Below are 18,726 nucleotides of genomic sequence, written 5' to 3'. Positions count from 1 at the left end.
CTTAATATTATATTTTTAATTACATAATATGCTCACTCATCATTAACCTATGTTTACTATGTTACCCTCATATACTTCATAGAAATATAGTTTATTTGGGGGGAAAATGGAATGCGTTGTATTTTAAAATATGTATTTTATGTGACTGTAGAAAATAATATATTCTGCTTGAAGAAATTATCCTTCTTAGCTAAGGAATATGTTAATCTTGCATAGGAAAACGAGGCTTTTTTTTTTGCATTGTTCTCTTCTAGATTAATGTATAATAGTTGAAGAAAATATGTTAAAGGTGTTTGATGGGATTACTCTATTTCCTATCTAAAAGGTATTAAAAATGTGATCATCTTTTCCAAGATGTTATTCACCAAATCTGTATTTCATGATAATTATAAGGTTTATGTGAGAAAATTGTTAGACTTAAGTCTTCCTACAACTTCAGTCTTAAAACTCTCAGCTAAATTTTGAGGAGTGGGGCTGGGAGTCTGATATATAATTCTTTTTATTGACTTTTCAATTTCTGTCATGTTATATATGCTTATGACCTGTTTTTCAACTGAACCAGTAATTTAGTCCATTACTGGTCTGTGTAAATCTTAGCCACAGCTATTTCCCAAGGTGGTTTTGGGTCTAACGAGTGGTTAGTGTTGATGTCCAGCAGGAAATCTTGCAAACCAGATGATTAGTGTGGTTCAAACTGTAACCTTGTTAAAGCACTGGTCAGGTTGCACTTAGGAGAGTTATTTAATTAGTCTCCCAATAATATTTGTGTACAGTTTTTAGGTGACCACTAGTTTTTTTTTTTTTTTTATTTCACCATAGTTCAGAGAAAGACAGTTGCTTTCTGTTATCAGAGTCAGATATTAATCTAATACTCTTTTTTAAAAAAGATATCTTTGGGCAATTTTAACTGGTAGGACTTCTCTTTAACACTAATACCTATAAGATCATAAACTTAAGTTGAGTCTAAGTTCAAAAATAATTTACTAATAGTGTATGTGTATTTTTTTCAAGTTTATTGAAGCATAAATCATATACAGTAAAAACCACCCATTCTAAGTGTACCACTTTTTGAATTTTGACACTTAATTTTGCAGCTACCACCAAAATCAAGATTTAAAAATCATTTCATCTTTCCCCCCAAATTCCTAATGTCTTTTTGTAATCAATCTGTACATGTATTTTTAAGATATATCATATAGAAATGTTGAGTGAAAATTTTGTTTTGTTTTACTTTTGTGATATTGAATAACTAGAGGCCCAGTGCATGAAAATTCATGCATTGGAGAGGTGGGGTCTCTCAGCCCAGTCTGCCCTCTTGCAAGTCCCAGAGCCCTCAGGGGTGGGAGGTGACCCGGCAATCAGGGGAAGGCAACGCCTCCATCACACCTCTGCTGCTGCCACTGCCGGCAGCGCAAGCCTCGGCCGGTCCTGGTTACCTGAGCCTCGGATGACCCTGGGAGGCTGGGCAGCCAACATTCGAGTCTTGCCTGCGCCTCAGGCTGGCCCTGGGCATCTGGGGGGTGGGAGACTCCAGAGACAGGCATGCGGAGCAGCCAGGCCCACCTGGGGGCGGGCCCGGCCTTGCTGCATGCCTGCCACCCTGGTGGGGCTGAGGGGACTGGGCGCTGCCATCTTGTGGCTGTGGGGCCACCATCCTTGAGTGCATGGCAGTCAATTAGCATATTCCTTCCTTAGAGGCTGTGGGTGCCACCATATTTGAGGGCAAGGAAGTCAATTAGCATATTCCCTCCTTGTTGGCTGTGGTTGCCACCATCTTTGTGACAGTGTGAGGGTCAATTAGCATATTCCCTCTTTATTAGATAGGATTTCATCATATCTGGTATATTTTGCCAGAAATTTAAGAGTACTGGATTTAAATAGATGTCTTAGTAAGTTAATTTAGGAAAGACTATTACAAAAGTTAATTGTTTAATAATTTATAGGCATGTATTTTTTAAATCTTAAATTACAGTACCTATTTTTATTAGGGAAAATAATGTGATTAAAAAAACATAATGTTAAATACTCAGCTTTGTTTTGCGATTTTTATTAAGGCCAGGGCATAACAAAAGGACAAACATGTTTTAAAACAGAGAAAAGGAGAGGGTGGAAATAAAACAAAGGGAGGAAATAGTAAAAATTAGTGTTAGACATGCTTAATGCAATTAATAAAAGCAGTACTCTAAATATCTAGGATACATTCTACTTTTAGTCCATGTCATTCTCTACACATTCTTGTATAATTTGTAATAGCAGGTATTTTTACTTCTCTAAAGAAGCTCAGAGCTTAGAATATAAATCTGATTTTTAACATTATATTCGTTTATATAAAACATTATTTAGAAAAAGTAGACATTTCACTATTTCCTATAAAGAAATTGTGTATATATTGGAAAGAAACTTTAAAAAGTTGTATATAGATTTAATTAAATTTTTCTACATGAAATATCATTAAAGATTACTAGTTAAGGGATAATAAATTCCATTACAGGATAGATATTCCATTCCTCTGTAATGAAGTACATACTTATGTGTTGTGGTCAAACTTATTTCATACTCTACTTGTTTCTCTGTGAAGAGAGAAATGCTCTGCCCATGCCAGGGATGGCCTGTAGTCGTGAAACACAGAAATTAAACTGAAATGTGTGGTTTTCCTCTGGGCAGGATGCAAAGGTGATTTCCCAGGTCCTTGTTCAGGTAGATTTGAAGAATGAAGCCATGGACAAAAGGTGGTATAGGAAAAAGTGGAACTTTATTGGGAAACAAGCACAGACTCCCATGTAGGAGAAGGGGTTCCAAAGGGGTAATCCACTAAGTCCCTCTTTCCTAAGGTTTATAAAGGCTGCAGTTCTTTGTGTCCTGATAATCCCCTCTGATTGGTCACTATAGTAGCTTCAGAGCTCAGACCCCACGTGGGGTCCTCCTCCTTTTCTCTCCCTTTTGTGGTAGAATTCTCTATTCCCTTTGAAAATCTGTTTTTCTCTTTCTCCCTTTGTTTTTCTACTCTCTGTGTCTTTCCCCTTATTTTCTGTCTTCTTTTTCTTCCTTTATTCTGTGAATGAGTGTCTTCCTCTCCCTTTATTCTGTGAATGTATGCCTTTGGGCAGCTCCCAGCCCCCTTATTCTCTGAATGTATGACTCTTGGCAGCTCTCAGCCCCCCAGCTTTGCAGCCTTTCCCCATGGACCCCCTTTATTCCTAGAACTCCCTAAACCTGCCTATTTTACTCCTAAAAACTCCTTTCAGTTGCTCAGTCCTGTAGTTGACAGTGACAAATGTGTGTCTAACTCAGTGTAAAATTATCTTTAGAATGTTTAAGATTCTAAGTATGACATTTTTTAGTATCTGTTAAATATTGATTCCTAATTGTGGTCAGAAATAATATTTAAACTTCACTGAATCTTTCATTGTAAAAATGACCCACTAATTTGCAAAATTTCATAAATGTTCCATATGTTGATGAAAGAAAATGTCCAAACCTATAGAGAATTTTTATAAGTTTACTAGAGGCCCAGTGCACAAAATTAGTGCACTTGGAGGGTGGGGGGGTCCCTCAGCCCAGACTGTACCTTCTTGCAGTCCGGGTGACTTCAGGGGATGTCCGACTGATGGCTTAGGCCTGCTCCCCATCAATCGGACATCCTAGGCGCTGCCACCGAGGTGAGAGAAGCTTCCATCACCGCTGCTGCGCTAGCCAGCCATGAGCCTGGCTTCTGGCTGAGTGGCGCTCCCCCTGTGGGAGCACACTGACCACCAGAGGACAGCTCCTCATTGAGCATCTGCCCCCTGGTGTTCAGTGCATGTCATAGCGACTGGTCATTCTGCTGTTTGGTAAATTTGCATATTAGTCTTTTATTATTTGGATATGAGCCAAATTAATGACAGTATTCGGGAAGTAAAATCTCAACATATTTAGAAAATGCTCTGGAGAATGGCAATTTTGCAGCTTATTTTATACATTAGAATGAAGGAGGAGATGTTAGGAAGATTATATGAAATCTGTTGGTGATAGATTAATGGAACAGGAAAGAGCAAAGCATGGAAGTCTCTGGGGCTGGATAAAAAGTAAAATGGAGAGACACATAGGTACTTATTTTACATTGGTGGGTGCAGGATGTTAATAATTAACCTGTCAGGCACATAGAGATGGTATGTGGAAAACAATGTGACCATGAGGGTGTTCTGTGGTCTCCTGCTCTGGGACTGTTCTGCCCTGAGGGATCTGGAAAAGCAGATTGACATTCCAAAGGTTTGTTATCTTAGTTGCAAAAGGACAATAGACAAACTCACTTAAGGTAAAGATTAACCTTTATCAAGGAAGCCACAGGCCTAGGATCTGACTACCCACCATGACCTGCTTTTAGTTAGAAATGTTTATGTTTAGACCATCCTATGTGGTTACTTTCGATCTCTGAGTTTGTAAAGCCACCATGCAGCCTCCCCTTAGTTTATCAGATTTAGTATGTGGCCCCTTTTTAATCCACATACATGCTTGTAAGCAGTGTGTATTCCACTATTCGTGTAGTGTTCCATATATACCCATTAATCAAACCTATGAGTTATGTTCAAATTTTAATTTACTATACTGATTTTTCGGTACCCTGATAAAGGAACTTGTCAGTTTTCCTTTGTAGTTCTGTCCATTTTTGCTTCATATATTATGAGTCTATGTTATTAAGTGCATACAAATTTATGTTTGTTTTATCTTCCTGCTATCATTTTTCTGTGATGTCTTAATTCTAAGAATGCCTTTGCCTAAAGTCTGTGGTTGATATTAATATCACTAAGTTTTATCTTGGTTAGAATTTGCCTAAAGCTTTTTACCCTTGATTATCAGTATTTCTGGGTTCAGATATAACTACTATAAACAATGTATAACTGAATTTTTATCATTAATTTGGCCTGATGACCTTTTTTAATCTTAAACTTTATTATTTGGAGCAACTTTAGATTCACAGCAAAATTAAGCAGAAAGTACAGTCTCCATATAGCCCCCACCACACACAGGCAAACTTCCCTCACCATCAACATCCCCATACCACAGAAGTACCTATATTGTAACATCATTATCATCAAAAGTCTATAATTTACATTAGGTTTTACTCTTTATGTTGTTCATTCTGTGGGTTTAGACAAATGTATCATGGTGTATATCCACCATTGTAGTGTCATTAAGCATGTTTTCACTGTCTTAAAAATCCTGTGTTGCACCTATTCATAGCTTCTTCCATCCTAGCCCTAACAAACACTAATCATTTCATTGTCTCCATAGTTTTACCTTTTCCAGAATGTCATATGGTTGGAATCATACAGTGTGTAACCTTTTCAGATTGACTTTTTCCACTTAGCTATATGCATTTAGATTTCCTCCATGTCTTTTCATGGTTTGATAATGCATTTCCTTTTAGCATATAGTTTATTGTCTGAATATACTACAGTTTATTTATACATTCACTTACTGTAAACACCTTGTTTGTTTCCATGTTTTGGCAATTATGAATAAAGCTGCTATAAATATCTGTGTGCCAGTTTTTGTGTGGACATAGATTTTTGTGTAAATACCAAGAACTATTTTGCTAGATGAAATGGTTAAGAGTATATGTAATTTTATTTTTTAAAAAAAGAAAAAAAACCCTGCCAAACTGTTTTGCAAAGTGACTGTATTAATTTGCATTTCATTTCCACCATCAATGAATGAGAGACCCTATTGCTCCACATCCTCACTAGCATTTGGTATCTGTTTTTGATTTTTATCATTCTAATAGATGTTATTGGATTTTTATCATTCTAATAGGTGTTACTGGTATCTTGTTTTAATTTGTGATTTTCTAATGACATATGATGTTGAACATATTTATATATGCTTATTAGTTGAATGGATTTATTTTTGGGGCTCTTAACTTCCTTCCATGGGCCTGTGTACCCATTTATATACCAGTACCCTACTCTTGTTGAAATTATAAAGCGTGATACCTCCACTTTTGTTCTTTTTTCTTAGTATTGTTTTGACTGTTCAGGGTCTTCTGTGGTTTCGTATGAGTTTTTGTATTATTTCTTCTATTTTTATGAAAAATGTTATTGAAACTTTTATAGGAATTACATTGAATCTTTTGCTGGTTTTAGGTACTGTGAACATTTTAAGAATATTAATTCAACCCACGATTACAGGATATCTTTCCATTTATTTCTGTCTTTCCTTTCTTTCATCATGCCTTATAGTTTTCAGTATACATTTCTTTCATCTTCTTGTTTAAATTTATTCTTAAATATTTTATGTTTTTGATGCTGCTGTAATTGGGATTATTTTCTTTATTTCTCTTTAGTTCCTTGTTAGTGTTTAGAAGCACAACTAATTCTTGTATGTTTGTTTTATATTCTGAAAGTTTATTGAATTCATTGATTAGTTCTAACAGTTTTTGAATGGAGTCTGGAATTTTCTATGTTCAAGTTTATTTGCAAACGCTAATCATTATTCATCTTCATTTCCAATTTGAGTGACATTTGTTTCTTGCTCTTGCCTAATTGCTCTGGCTAGATCTTCTAGTACTATTTTAAATACAAATGGAGAGCTTTGGCACCTTTGTCTTGTTCATGATCTTAGAGGAAAAGTTTTCAACATTTCACCTTTGGATATGATGTTAGCAGTTGGCTTGTCATATATGGCCATTATTATGTTGAGATACATACCTTTTATAGCCAAGTTGTTGAGTTTTTAACTCAACACCATGAAATGGTGTTGAATTTTGTCGAATGCTTTTTCTGTATCTAATGAGGTAAAATTGAAAGTGCTATTGGATGGCACCAAATAGATTTTAGTGAAGGTGTGTTGTAGGTAAACTCTTGATTTTTGTTTTTACTATAATAGATTTATTCCTCATGTAGTCATATAAATATAAATATAAATATAAATTAAATATAAGTATAAATATATAATTCTGGGTTAATACTAATTACCATTTTTATAGGTATCAGTCTTTTCTCTATGATTGATGACTTAGTCTCTTTTGGCTTTGAGTTATGCTATTTCACCATAATATTATTTGGTGTGTTTTTTAATTCTTTATTATGTGTTGGGCTTTAAATCTGAGTATATATGTGTTTCTTCATTTTGGAAAATTACCTCTACCTCATTCTCTCTGTTATTTTCCTCCAGAACTCTTAATTTAATATGTCAAATCTTCTTGATGATCTCTCATTCTTCTGTAGCATATTCTTAAATTCTTTGTCTGTGTTCTGCATTTTGTATAATCACTTCAGATCTGTCTTTCTGTAATAGTTTTTTATTTTGTCTAAATTAAAGTTTAAGTCAAACATGGAGCCTTAATTTTCAATTAATATACATTTTATTACCACATTTTATTTTACAAATATACATGTTTATTTTTATAATGTCTTTTCTCTTACTCATACTTTTGACACTTTACAAATTTGTTAAATGTACTTTTTGCAAATACACTGTATGAGTTGTTCTAGTGTATCCCCTCCAAACTCAAAACAAAAACCGAGTTTAACAAGTTCTCTTTTAGATTCTCTTTGCTGTATTTTTCTAGTTCACCCACTTAGGGTGTTGCCTTTCGTCATTTTAGTTTTATGCAAGAGTCGCCTAACTAACTTCCTTTTTCAGCCCCTAGGGTTTGATTTCTTTTTGCAAGCATGTCCATTAAAATCAAAACTCCAATATTTCAGCATTCTTCAGATCTCCTAAAAACAGTTACTGGATGCAAAGCTTGCTTACTTCTAGGAATTTGTGCTTTTCATCATTTTTGTCTATTTATTTGCCAGCTCAGCAATATTTAAGGAGCTGTTTTGTTTTTTCCATCCAACATTTTTATGCTAGGTTTTCCATGATATACTTTATGTCATGTAACCAGAAAAGTATAAAATTCATTTTTATTTATCCCCCTTTGTTTTATGAAAATTATAAATATAGAAATGTTTTAGTGAGCTTATAATTAATTACATTCATAATTAATTTAAAATTGCTAAAATCAGTTCATAAATAAACAGGCAGGCAAGATAATAATGGTTGAAAGCACCACTTTTCAAACCACATCTCAGAGTTAAAATCTAAAAAGGTGTTTCTGTGGAAAAACATGATAATGAAACACTTTCAGGAAGCCATGTATACTCTATTCCTGTCTATGGTTTGAAAATGTTCACTAGCTTGTTAAAGGTTCTGTATGAAAAATATACAGCTTTTATTCAATCTTCTTTGATCCATAAAATAATTTTGATAGGAAGAATCTATTAAATATCTAGAGAAATATGGACATTGAGATATAGCAAAAAAATATAGAAGAAAATAGGTTAGCCAAAATATGGTGAAATGAGTTCAAAGATAAATTAGATTTTAAAAGGGTATGTTAGAGTTAGTCTATGGAAAGTCTTGGGTTCCAAATGGCTTATTTTATACTATAGGCCAATAGATGAGATTTGAAAAAATATATTTATATTTTCCCCAGTGCCTGTGTTTCCCTGTACTTATAAAATTTAGCCAAAAAGAGTTAATTATTTGTGGGACATTCTTAATTTTAAGTTTAAATTTTTTTCCTAGAATGTAGACAAAAAAAAAAATTGTTTACTTATTTAGTTATTTTAAAGTATTTTAAACAAGTGTTTGTCCTGTTCACTTATTTTTCCACTGTAGATCAATCCTGATACTCTTACTGCCATTTTCAGTGAAGTTGTTCTATACTTTTCTTTTGCATTTTTATAAAAACATTATTAAATTTAAAAAAGAGTATTCCACACACCAGTTCCCTAATAAAGCATTGTTATTTTTGTGATCCCTGCCAATATTTATTCAGATATATGTAACATTATATATGGTTATAACATGCATGGTTATACATATACTAGAGGCCCAGTGCACGAAATTTGTGCACGGGGAGGGGGGTGTCCCTCAGCCCAGCCTGCACCCTCTCCAATCTGGGACCTCTTGAGGGATGTCCAACTGCCCATTTAGGCCCGATCCTACCAGTAGGCCCTGATCCTAAACGGGCAGTCGGACATCCCTCTCACAATCCAGGACTGCTGGCTCCCAACTGCTCGCCTGCCTGCTTTCTTGATTGCCCCTTAGCGCTTCTGCCTGCCAGCCTGATCACCCCCTAAGCACTCCCCTGCCAGCCTGATTGCCCTGTACTGCCCTCCCCTGCAGGCCTGGTCACCCCTAGCTGCTCTCCCCTGCAGGCCTGGGTCCCCCCCAACTGCCCTTCCCTGTAGGCCCGGTCACCCCCAACTTCCCTCCTCTGTCAGCCTGGTCCCTCTCAACTGCCCTCCCCTGCAGGCCTGGTCCCCCCCAACTGCCCTCCCCTGCAGGCTTGATTGCCCCCAACTGCCTTCCCTTGCAGGCCTGGTCCCTCCCAACTGCCCTCCCCTGCTGGCCTGATCACCCACAACTGCCCTCCCCTGCTGGCCATCTTGTGGTGGCCATCTTGTGTCCACATAGGGGGAGCCATCTTGTGTGTTGGAGTGACAGTCAATTTGCATATTACTCTTTTATTAGATAGGATAGAGGCCTGGTGCATTGGTGGGGGCCAGCTGGTTTGCCCTGAAGGGTGTCCCAGATCAGGGTGGGGGTTCCCTTGGGGCGTGGGGCGGCCTGGGCGAGGGGCCTGTGGTGGTTTGCAGGCCGACCACGCCCCCCGGTGACCCAAGTGGAGGCCCTGGTATCTGGGATTTATTTATCTTCTATAATTGAAACTTTGTAGCCTTGAGTGGAGGCCAGGGCTGCGGGAGCTTGGCTTCCTCCATTGCTGGGGGCAACTCAAGCCTCCTGCTCTCTCCAGCTCTGTGGCTGCTGCCATTTTTGTTGGGATTTATTTATCTTCTATAATTGAAACTTTGTTGTCTTGAGCGGAGGCCAGGGCTGTGGGAGCATGGCTTCCTCCATTGCCGGGGAAACCCAGGCCTCCTGCTCGCTCCATGGCTGCAGCCATCTTGGTTGGGTTAATTTGCATACTCGCTCCTGATTGGCTGATGGGCATGGCTTGTGGGTGTAGTGGAGGTACAGTCAATTTGCATATTACGCTTTTATTAGATAGGATGTATGTATACTTGCAATAGTATATATAGTTACAATAATGATGATGGCTTTAAATAATTTCATGTCTTCAAGTAATTTTATTTTATAAACATAATTCGACATTGATGCATATTTTTATACTTATTTTAATGACAACATGATACTTCTTTTAGTTGACACAGCATAGTTTATTGTACTGTATTCCCTTGTTGGACATTTAAAATGTTTTGGATTTTGCAGTTTTATAAGGAATGCTGCTGTATACATCTTCATAATGCTGTTTTATTCTTTTATATTATATGCAGCCCCCCTACCTTTGTAATTGATTAAACATACATAATTTGTGTTTTCATTTCCTAAGCAGCTAAAATTATGACATCAGTAATTATACCTTACATTTGTTTTTAGATCCTTCAGTTAAGTTATTTCAGTATTATAGGCCTTAGATAGACTGTTCTTAGTTCAGTGAGTGTCCAGTTATTGTGATAATCCATTCCTTTCAACAAGTTTAATCATTTATATCTTATAATTGCATTCATTTTATCACACCTATGTCTCCTATCACTTGCATCGGCACTTTTTCTTTTTCATATATATCTATGGACAAAACTGTATTTCTAATATAAGAAACAATACAAATAGTAAAAGTTTTGCTCCTAAACCTTATTTCTTATCCACCATATCCTCACCCTGCAATAAGTTAGAATATTTTTTTTTGTCAACTGATTTTAGCAAAAAGTTTTATTCTAAATGGTATAGGGATATTATTGTGTAAAGTTTGAAAGTGAAGGTTATGAGATCTACAACATGAAAAATAGAGGGCTATCTACATAGTGTTTTCTAAATTCTTAGGAATAGAAAGTAGGCACCAGGAACATTTTTATAACAGTTAAGCATAGCATCAAATTATTGCCTGGCCGGCATGGCGCAGTGGTTGAACATCAACCTATGAACCAGAAGGTCACATTTCGATGCCTGGTAGGGTGCATGCCCACGTTGCAGGCTCAATTCCTAGTGTGGGTTCAATGGTTCTTTCTCATCATTGATGTTTCTATCTCTCTGTCTCCCTTCCTTTCTGAAATCAATAAAAAAATATTATTTAAAAAATTGTTTCCTGAAAAGTACTACACTATTATGTTACATTTTTCATGAAGTGCATAAATCTGTCTCTTTTTTTCCTTCTTGTGAAAGGGATTATCTTATATACATGGGTCATTTATTTCAAGTACCCATTTCAAATACCATTTGAAGGCTACTGTTATGTTGAAATACATTTACTGCATTGTGCTTAGGCAAACGGAATAGCAGAATTGAGTTGCATTTTTAAAAGCTATTTCCCTTGAAAATGATTGAAGCAGAAATACTCTTCTGCATAAATTCAGGATTGTGACATATCTTTGGCATTTACTAAAATATACACTATACAAATACGGAAATCTCATTATGGAAGTATAAACTAGCCCTGCCTTTTCAATAAAGCTGATGTTTCTCCCAATTTTTGTTTCATTCCTTTATATCATTCCCTTAAGTCAAATGCCTATTTGAAAAGGGTGACTAACTTATTTGCTTACATTTTCTCTTGCCTATTATAAATATATCTATTTGGGTGAAGTAAATCTAGTGTAGCTTATATTATAGTTTTATTTTATTCACTTTAAAAAGTTTATTGATACTATTGGGCTGTGGTAAATGCTTCAAGTACATTTAATCTCATAGTTTATCTTTTTTAGGTTTTCTTTCCAAATAGTATTCAGTATGTTGGCCCATGAATGGGTGAAATGTCTGTGACTTACTTTATATTAGGATGTTTATTAAATTTATGTAGCCCCTTTCAAATCATATTAAATGGAGGCATGCATAAGCATGTGCTTTAAGACTATTCTGCCAGATTGCTTGATCTTGTTCAATGTTTGTGATTTATAGAAGGTATGAGAAGATGCTTCTGGAGTTTGCATTACAGACTATGTACCACACACACACACACACACACACACACACACACACCCCACATACAAAGTGAAGTGAAGTTTGTGGGCCTATGATACATGGATAACTATACAACTAAGCATGAGCTTCCATGACTGTTCAGTCTAAAATCTAATAGAAAAAAAGCTGTGCATGTGTGACTGTGATTAAATCTGTTTACAATATCTCTTGTGACTCACATTCCAGGAAAAAAGAGCTTTTATATATATAATTTTTTACAGGAATCAGTAAAAACCACAGAACCTCTATATTTATATTTGAGTTTGAATCAAACATTTTTCACTTGGAAGAATTTCTTGCAAAGGGGGAAAAAGGAATAACCTATTTCTGAATGCCTTTTGTTTTAGGCTAAATTTCAAAGGACTGTCCTTGACACTCTTGCATTAAGTACTCTTTAAGATTAATAGAACTTTATAGTTTGCATTTGTTTCTTCATCAGCTAAAAAAATTACTAAAATTACAATATAATTTTAAGAAGCAATCAATAGAATATTTTGGGTAAGTAAAATGTAGCAAACTTCTCACTGTTTTTGGATGAGATGTACTTGTATAGATTTCAATTAATTTTTATAATGATTTTTAAAATGCTATAAATCTGTGTCCTGCAAATTTTGTTAAAAGTCTCTTTTTGTTTAAAAATTATAAATATTTGAGAGTCTTATGATTGGATGTTGCCACTGGTTCAATTTCAGCTTCTATGTAACAAAAGCATTTCTGAACATCCCAACCTTGGAAAGATCAGTTAATAAGGTACAAAAAAATGTATTCACCATCCATCCCTCATACCTTCACAAATCACGTGAACCATTTCCAGTTGCTGAACCTTTTGGACCACTAAAGAATTCTATATTGACACGGAGGGAGAACTAATATAGTTAATCTCTAGATATGCTCTACAATTTATTTCAGATAGAATGAAGGGAGGCAGAAATTTTGGGGGCAAAGCTCTTTCTTAATACTTATTTCTAGTTTATTGTGGTAAAATAACTAAAATAATCTCTAGCCCAGAGAAGAAAGGCATCCCTACTTCTGGCAGAATCTCAGTCAGTGAACAAACCTCAAATCCAGTGCACCTTCTACTATAGTCCCTTATTAAGGCGGCAAAAAGAGCCCTAATCATTTCTCTTTTTGTGAAGATAATAATAGTCTAATGGAGTAGTAGAGTTAGTGTCAGAAGTAGAACTTAGCATTTATGAAGATGTTCAACTTGCTTAATCATTAGGGAAATAAAACCACAATGAAATACAGTTTCACAACTACTAAAATGACAATTTTTTAAAAAGCAAAAAAGTAACAGATATTGTAGAGGATATGGAGAGATTTGGAACTCGTTCACATTGTTCATGTGAATGTAAAACGGTACAGCAGCTATAGAAAACAGTTCGATGGTTTCTCAAAAGGTTAAACAGAGTTATTACTAGTATATGACCCAGCAGTCCTATTCCTAGATTTATACCTAAAGAATTGAAAACAGGGATTCAAATAGATGTTTGTATGTGAATGTTCATAGTGGTATTATTCACGATAGCCAAAAGGTGGAAACAAACCAAGTGTCCATCAGCAGATGAACAGATAAATGTGGTATATACATATAATGGAATGTTATTCAATCATAAAAAGGAGTGATCTTTAGATACATACTACAATTGGGATGAATCTTGAAAACTGTACACTAAGTGAAATAAGCCAGTTACAAAGGACAACTACTGTTTGATTTTATGTATATGAAATACCTAGAATAGTCAAATTCATAGAGACAAAATAGATTAGAGGTTACCAGTGTTAAATCAGAACTATTTTGAAAGACATAAATCTGGTTTTAAATATTGGGTATCAGAATTAATTTCTATTTAAAGGAAGCTTCTATATAAATAGCATTATAAATCTGAGAAAATATATTATTTGCCCTTTGTAAATGAAAGAGAAATCCATGAGAATAGGAATATATTTTTTTGTTGTGTTTCCCCATAAGAAAACTCCATTCAAAATCTAAGTGCTTAGTTTGTTATAACTGGCTGATGGCTCTGTGTGTTTTTTCACTAGTACATTGGAATGAAAGTAAATACATGAACTCTGTGTGCGTTAACATTAGCTATCACATAATATTGACTGTTTTCCTAGATTCAGCTTTCGAATCTGTAGTTAAATACAATATTTTGGGCAAATGAATTCCACCAGCTGTCCTCCTTGTTCAGAGATTATAGATCTCAGAGTGTAATCATAATCCATTTATCTTTCCTTGTAGCATCAGAGGCTCCTTGAAATGCTAGATACAGAGAAGGATCTGTTAAAAGAAAAAATAAAGGAAGCTTTGATACAGCAATCTCAAGAACAGAAGGTAATGCTTTAACTTTGCTCAGAGTGGGAAAAGAATGTGCTCTGTTACTTCAAATAATACATTTAGTGTTTGTCTTATCATTTATAGGAAATATTGGAAAAATGTTTGGAGGAAGAAAGGCAAAGAAATAAAGACTCATTAGTATCTGCTGCAAAGGTATTTCCACCTGAGAAGTTTATTATGTAGTCTAATTCCAATAAATTGTATTTGTTCTATTTGTTGTTATGTTTACCCCCACCTCAATGCCTAGATTTAAAATTTTTATTCTCATATGAAAATAGTACTTATCACTTATTTGTCTGGTATAAACACATCTGTAATAATGGTGTTTTTTTTTAAGTGGAATTATAAAACAGTTCATTAATGGTACAACTAATCTACTTTTGTAAAATGTTTTATTGCAGAAAAACAAAAACGATTGTTTTTCTTATTTTTCCTTTTATGCTAGGATACTACATTCATATTCTTGTTAAATTCACATTATACAATATTATGATGCTGCTGAAATACTTTACATTTAGATTAATAATTAATTGCTAAAAGAATTTTTAAAATTGTAAAAAATCAGTGGACGCTGATTTCCACTTGATATTTAGTGGGTATCACACAAGTAATACGTGTGAGTGTTTGTGCACATGTGAGTATGTATATATGTGTGTATATATGTATTTAATTATTTATCAAGATATGTGATTTTTAAAGCTGGTTTTGAAATAGCTAATCTCAGTAATGATTCATAAATATTAAATATATATATATATATATATATATATATATATATACCTTCAAATACATATATAATACTGACTTTTGAGATTTGCATTTAAATTTTGTAAACAAATGTCTCTTATATAAACTAGAGGCCCGGTGCATAAAATTCATGCACTCAGGATTGGGGGGGGGGTCCCTCAGCCTGGTCTGCACCCTTTCACAGTCCGGGAGCCTTTGGGGGATGTCTGACTGCCACGGAGGTGGGAGAGGCTCCCACCACCACCACTGTGCTTGCCAGTTGTGAGCCCAGCTTCTGGCTGAGCGGCGCTCCCCCTGTAGGAGCACAGTGACTACCAGGGGGAGCTCCTGTGTTGAGCAGGATCGGGCCAAAACCAGCTCTCCAACATCCCCTGAGGGGTCCTGGATTGCGAGATCGTGCCGGCCAGGCTGAGGGACACCACTGGTGCACAATCAGGGCCAGGGAGGGACGCAGGAGTTTGACCAGCCAGGGAGGGACTGCGGGAGGGCTCCAGGGTTTGTCTGGCCCATCTTGCTCAGTCCCGATTGGCCAGACCTCAGCAGCAAGCTAACCTACCAGTCGGAGCATCTGCCCCCTGGTGGTCAGTGCACGTCATAGTGACTGGTCCACCAGTCGACTGTCTGCCCCCGATGGTTAGTACATGTCATAGCGAGCAGTTGCGCAGCCTTAGCATATCATTAGCATATTATGCTTTGATTGGTTGAATGGACGACCAGACACTTAGCATATTAGGCTTTTATTATATAGGATAACTATGCCATGATGGAAGTTCAAGGGTGACTATGATTTTTTCTTTTTCTTTAAGAACTTACATCAGGACAGAAAAAATATTATTTATTTACCAGTAAGGCAAGGTGTAATGCATTACATTATTATGAGTGTATAGACAGTATTTCCATGTCATAGGAGTTTTTAACAAATAAATCACTTTGTAATGAGTCAAAGGAAGGCTTACATTTGGAATTTTAAGTTTGAATTTTATTCCATAGGTAAGAGTAGACACATGGACATTTTTTAATATTGGCGTGACATAATGGCAATTGACATTAACTTTTGGGAAACTGGAGACAACAAAGACTAGAAGCAGAGAAATAATTAATTGAGTGCATCAGAAGTCTGGGTAAGATATAGTGAGTGGCAGAAACAGAGTAGTAGTAGTAGCTTAGAAAGGCAAATTCTAGAAATATAAGGTGGAAACACCTTACATGTTTTGTCTGGATGATATAAGAGGTGAGCAAACTGTGAACTCTCTGAGTATTGACTCAACAGCAACATGGAAAATAGTGCTATTTCTTTGGTATGGAGTTTAAAGTGCCTGTGATATATTCAGATGACAAAGTCAAGTAGACAACTAAATCTACCTGACATTTATAACTCAGGAGAAAGGAGTGACCTAAAGATACTAATAATGGTTTTGTTTTTCAGTAGATAGATGGTAATGGTAGACATGGAAATTACTGTATATATAATCATTTATCAGGAGAGTGTAACATAAAGGTGTTCTAAGGTCTGAGCCCTGAAAGAACAACAAAAATTAAAACCAGAGAAAGGAAGAAGTTACAAAAAACTGAAAAGACTCAGCCAGATTAGTAGGAGAAATACAAACGTCATGCTGTTGTGCAAAACAAGAAAAGAGAGAGTTTCAAGAAAACAGAAATAAGCAACTATGTAAAATGTTGCTTTGAAGTCAACAAAAATAAGGATTAATACAACAAAAAATATAATTTGGATTAAACAACATGGAAGATACTGGTGAGCATAGTAAGAGTAGTTTAAGAGAAGAATGGTAGAGTAAAATAGAAGTTCAGAAAATGGTAACTGTCAACTTCCATAACTTTTGTCAAAATAGTCATGAACTGGAAGCAACAGGGACTAGGGTAGGAAGTCTGTGGACTTTACTGCATAAAAGTAGGATGGTTTTCTTGAGGAAAATTCTTGTGCAGTTGTTGTGTTGCATCTGCAAGTATAGGCATTGTTGGAGGGGGAATGCATTTTACTGAATAACCAGGGTTACAGGGACTTTACTTTTTTGGCAGACATTTACTCTGAGAAGGTGGGGTGAGCCCAGCACATTAAGAAAAAAACTAAGAGTTTTTATTGCTAATGATAAAATTCAAGCTTTGGAGCAAATATTAGAATTTTGAAAAATTTCTATCTGCTTTCTTATACCTAAAACTTTTCTGATGAAATTGACAGTGGGATTAACAAATGTGACTTTTTTAGGTATGATTTAATGAAATTTGTCAACATCTGGAAGAGATACAGAACTCACTGATTCAATGTTTCCCAAGTAAAAATTATCTTTAAAATGATGCATAGATAAAGGATTCATTCAAAGTGCTAGAAAGGATTGCAATGTAAGAGTACAAAAATTTGACATGATTTGATTTTCTTTGCTGCAACTAACTTTTAAGAACTACTTCTTAATTGTGGAATCATCAAGAATATCCACAGTTGTCTAACCTGGCAATTACCAGGTGTACTGGTTAATAATGCGGATTTTTTTTTCAATAGATGGAGTTTTACACATATGTTGATATATATGCGATTTGATATGTATATTATTTTGTTTTATTGACAGCAAGCTTCAAAACTTCAGATGTCAAATTTTGTGAAAGTGTTAACATCATAGATATCTTTATGCTTAAAAATGTCGAATTTTGTGCCAAAAAAAAAAGAGCATTTGCAGGAACTTTTAATTCATTACTTTATTTTGAAGAAAAGTGCTGCTGAAAGTTATCGTAATACTTCGGGAAGCTAATTTGAACATACTCCATCTCAAGATACTTGTGAATGCTGGTTTAAACACTTTAAAAGTGATGATTTTGATGTGAGAGACAAAGAAAGTCCAGGTCAACCGAAAAAATTTGAAGACCAACAATTACAAGCATTATTGGATGAAGATGCGTGTCAAACTCAAAAACAACTTGCAGGAAGATGAAAAGTTGCTCAGCAAACAATTTCCAATCATTTACAAGCAATGGGAAAGATTTTAAAGGAAGGAAAATGGGTGCCACATCAACTGAATGAAATACAAATGGAAAACCGAAAAGTCATCAGTAAAATGTTGCTTCAACGGCACGAAAGAAAGTCCTTTTTTGCATCAAATTGTGACTGGCAATGAAAAGTGGATTTATTTTGAGAATCCCAAATGCACAAAATCATGGACTGATCCAGGTCAACCATCAACATTGACTGCAAGGCCAAATAGTTTCAGAAAGAAGACAGTGCTCTGCGTTTGGTGGGATCAGGAAGGTGTGGTGTAGTGTGAGCTTCTAAAACCAGGTGAAATCATTAATACTGATCGCTACTGACAACAAAGAATTATTTGAACCACGCTTTGATCGTGAAATGACCAGAATATTCCAGAAGACACGGCAAAGTAATTTTGCTTCATGATAATGCACCATCACACACTTCAAAACCAGTTAAAGACACGTTAAAAGATCTTGCCTGGGAAGTATTAACCCACCTGCTCTATTCACCAGACCTTGCTCCTTCAGATTACCACTTGTTCTGATTGATGGCACACGCACTTTCTGAGCAGCACTTCAAAACATAAGAAGTGGAAAATTGGGTCTCTGAATGGTTTGCCTCAAAACAAGAAAAGTTCTATTGGGATGGTATC

General features: G+C 35.6%; 1 protein-coding gene across 2 annotated transcripts in view; it reads left to right on the top strand.

Moving 5' to 3' along the window:
• Positions 1–18,726, top strand: part of CCDC91 (coiled-coil domain containing 91) — a 291,950-nt gene that overhangs the window by 194,707 nt on the left and 78,517 nt on the right. For both annotated transcript variants that reach the window (XM_080662857.1, XM_080662858.1), the window contains 2 exons: positions 14,255–14,347; positions 14,435–14,503. In XM_080662857.1, coding sequence (XP_080518983.1) covers positions 14,255–14,347; positions 14,435–14,503 — 162 coding nt within the window. The remainder of the gene's footprint in view (positions 1–14,254; positions 14,348–14,434; positions 14,504–18,726) is intronic.

This window comes from Plecotus auritus (assembly GCF_963455305.1).
Source record: "Plecotus auritus genome assembly, chromosome: 3".
NCBI lineage: Eukaryota > Metazoa > Chordata > Mammalia > Chiroptera > Vespertilionidae > Plecotus > Plecotus auritus.
The sequence above is the reverse complement of the archived record's forward strand: the minus strand, read 5'-3'. Positions and strand labels throughout refer to the sequence as shown.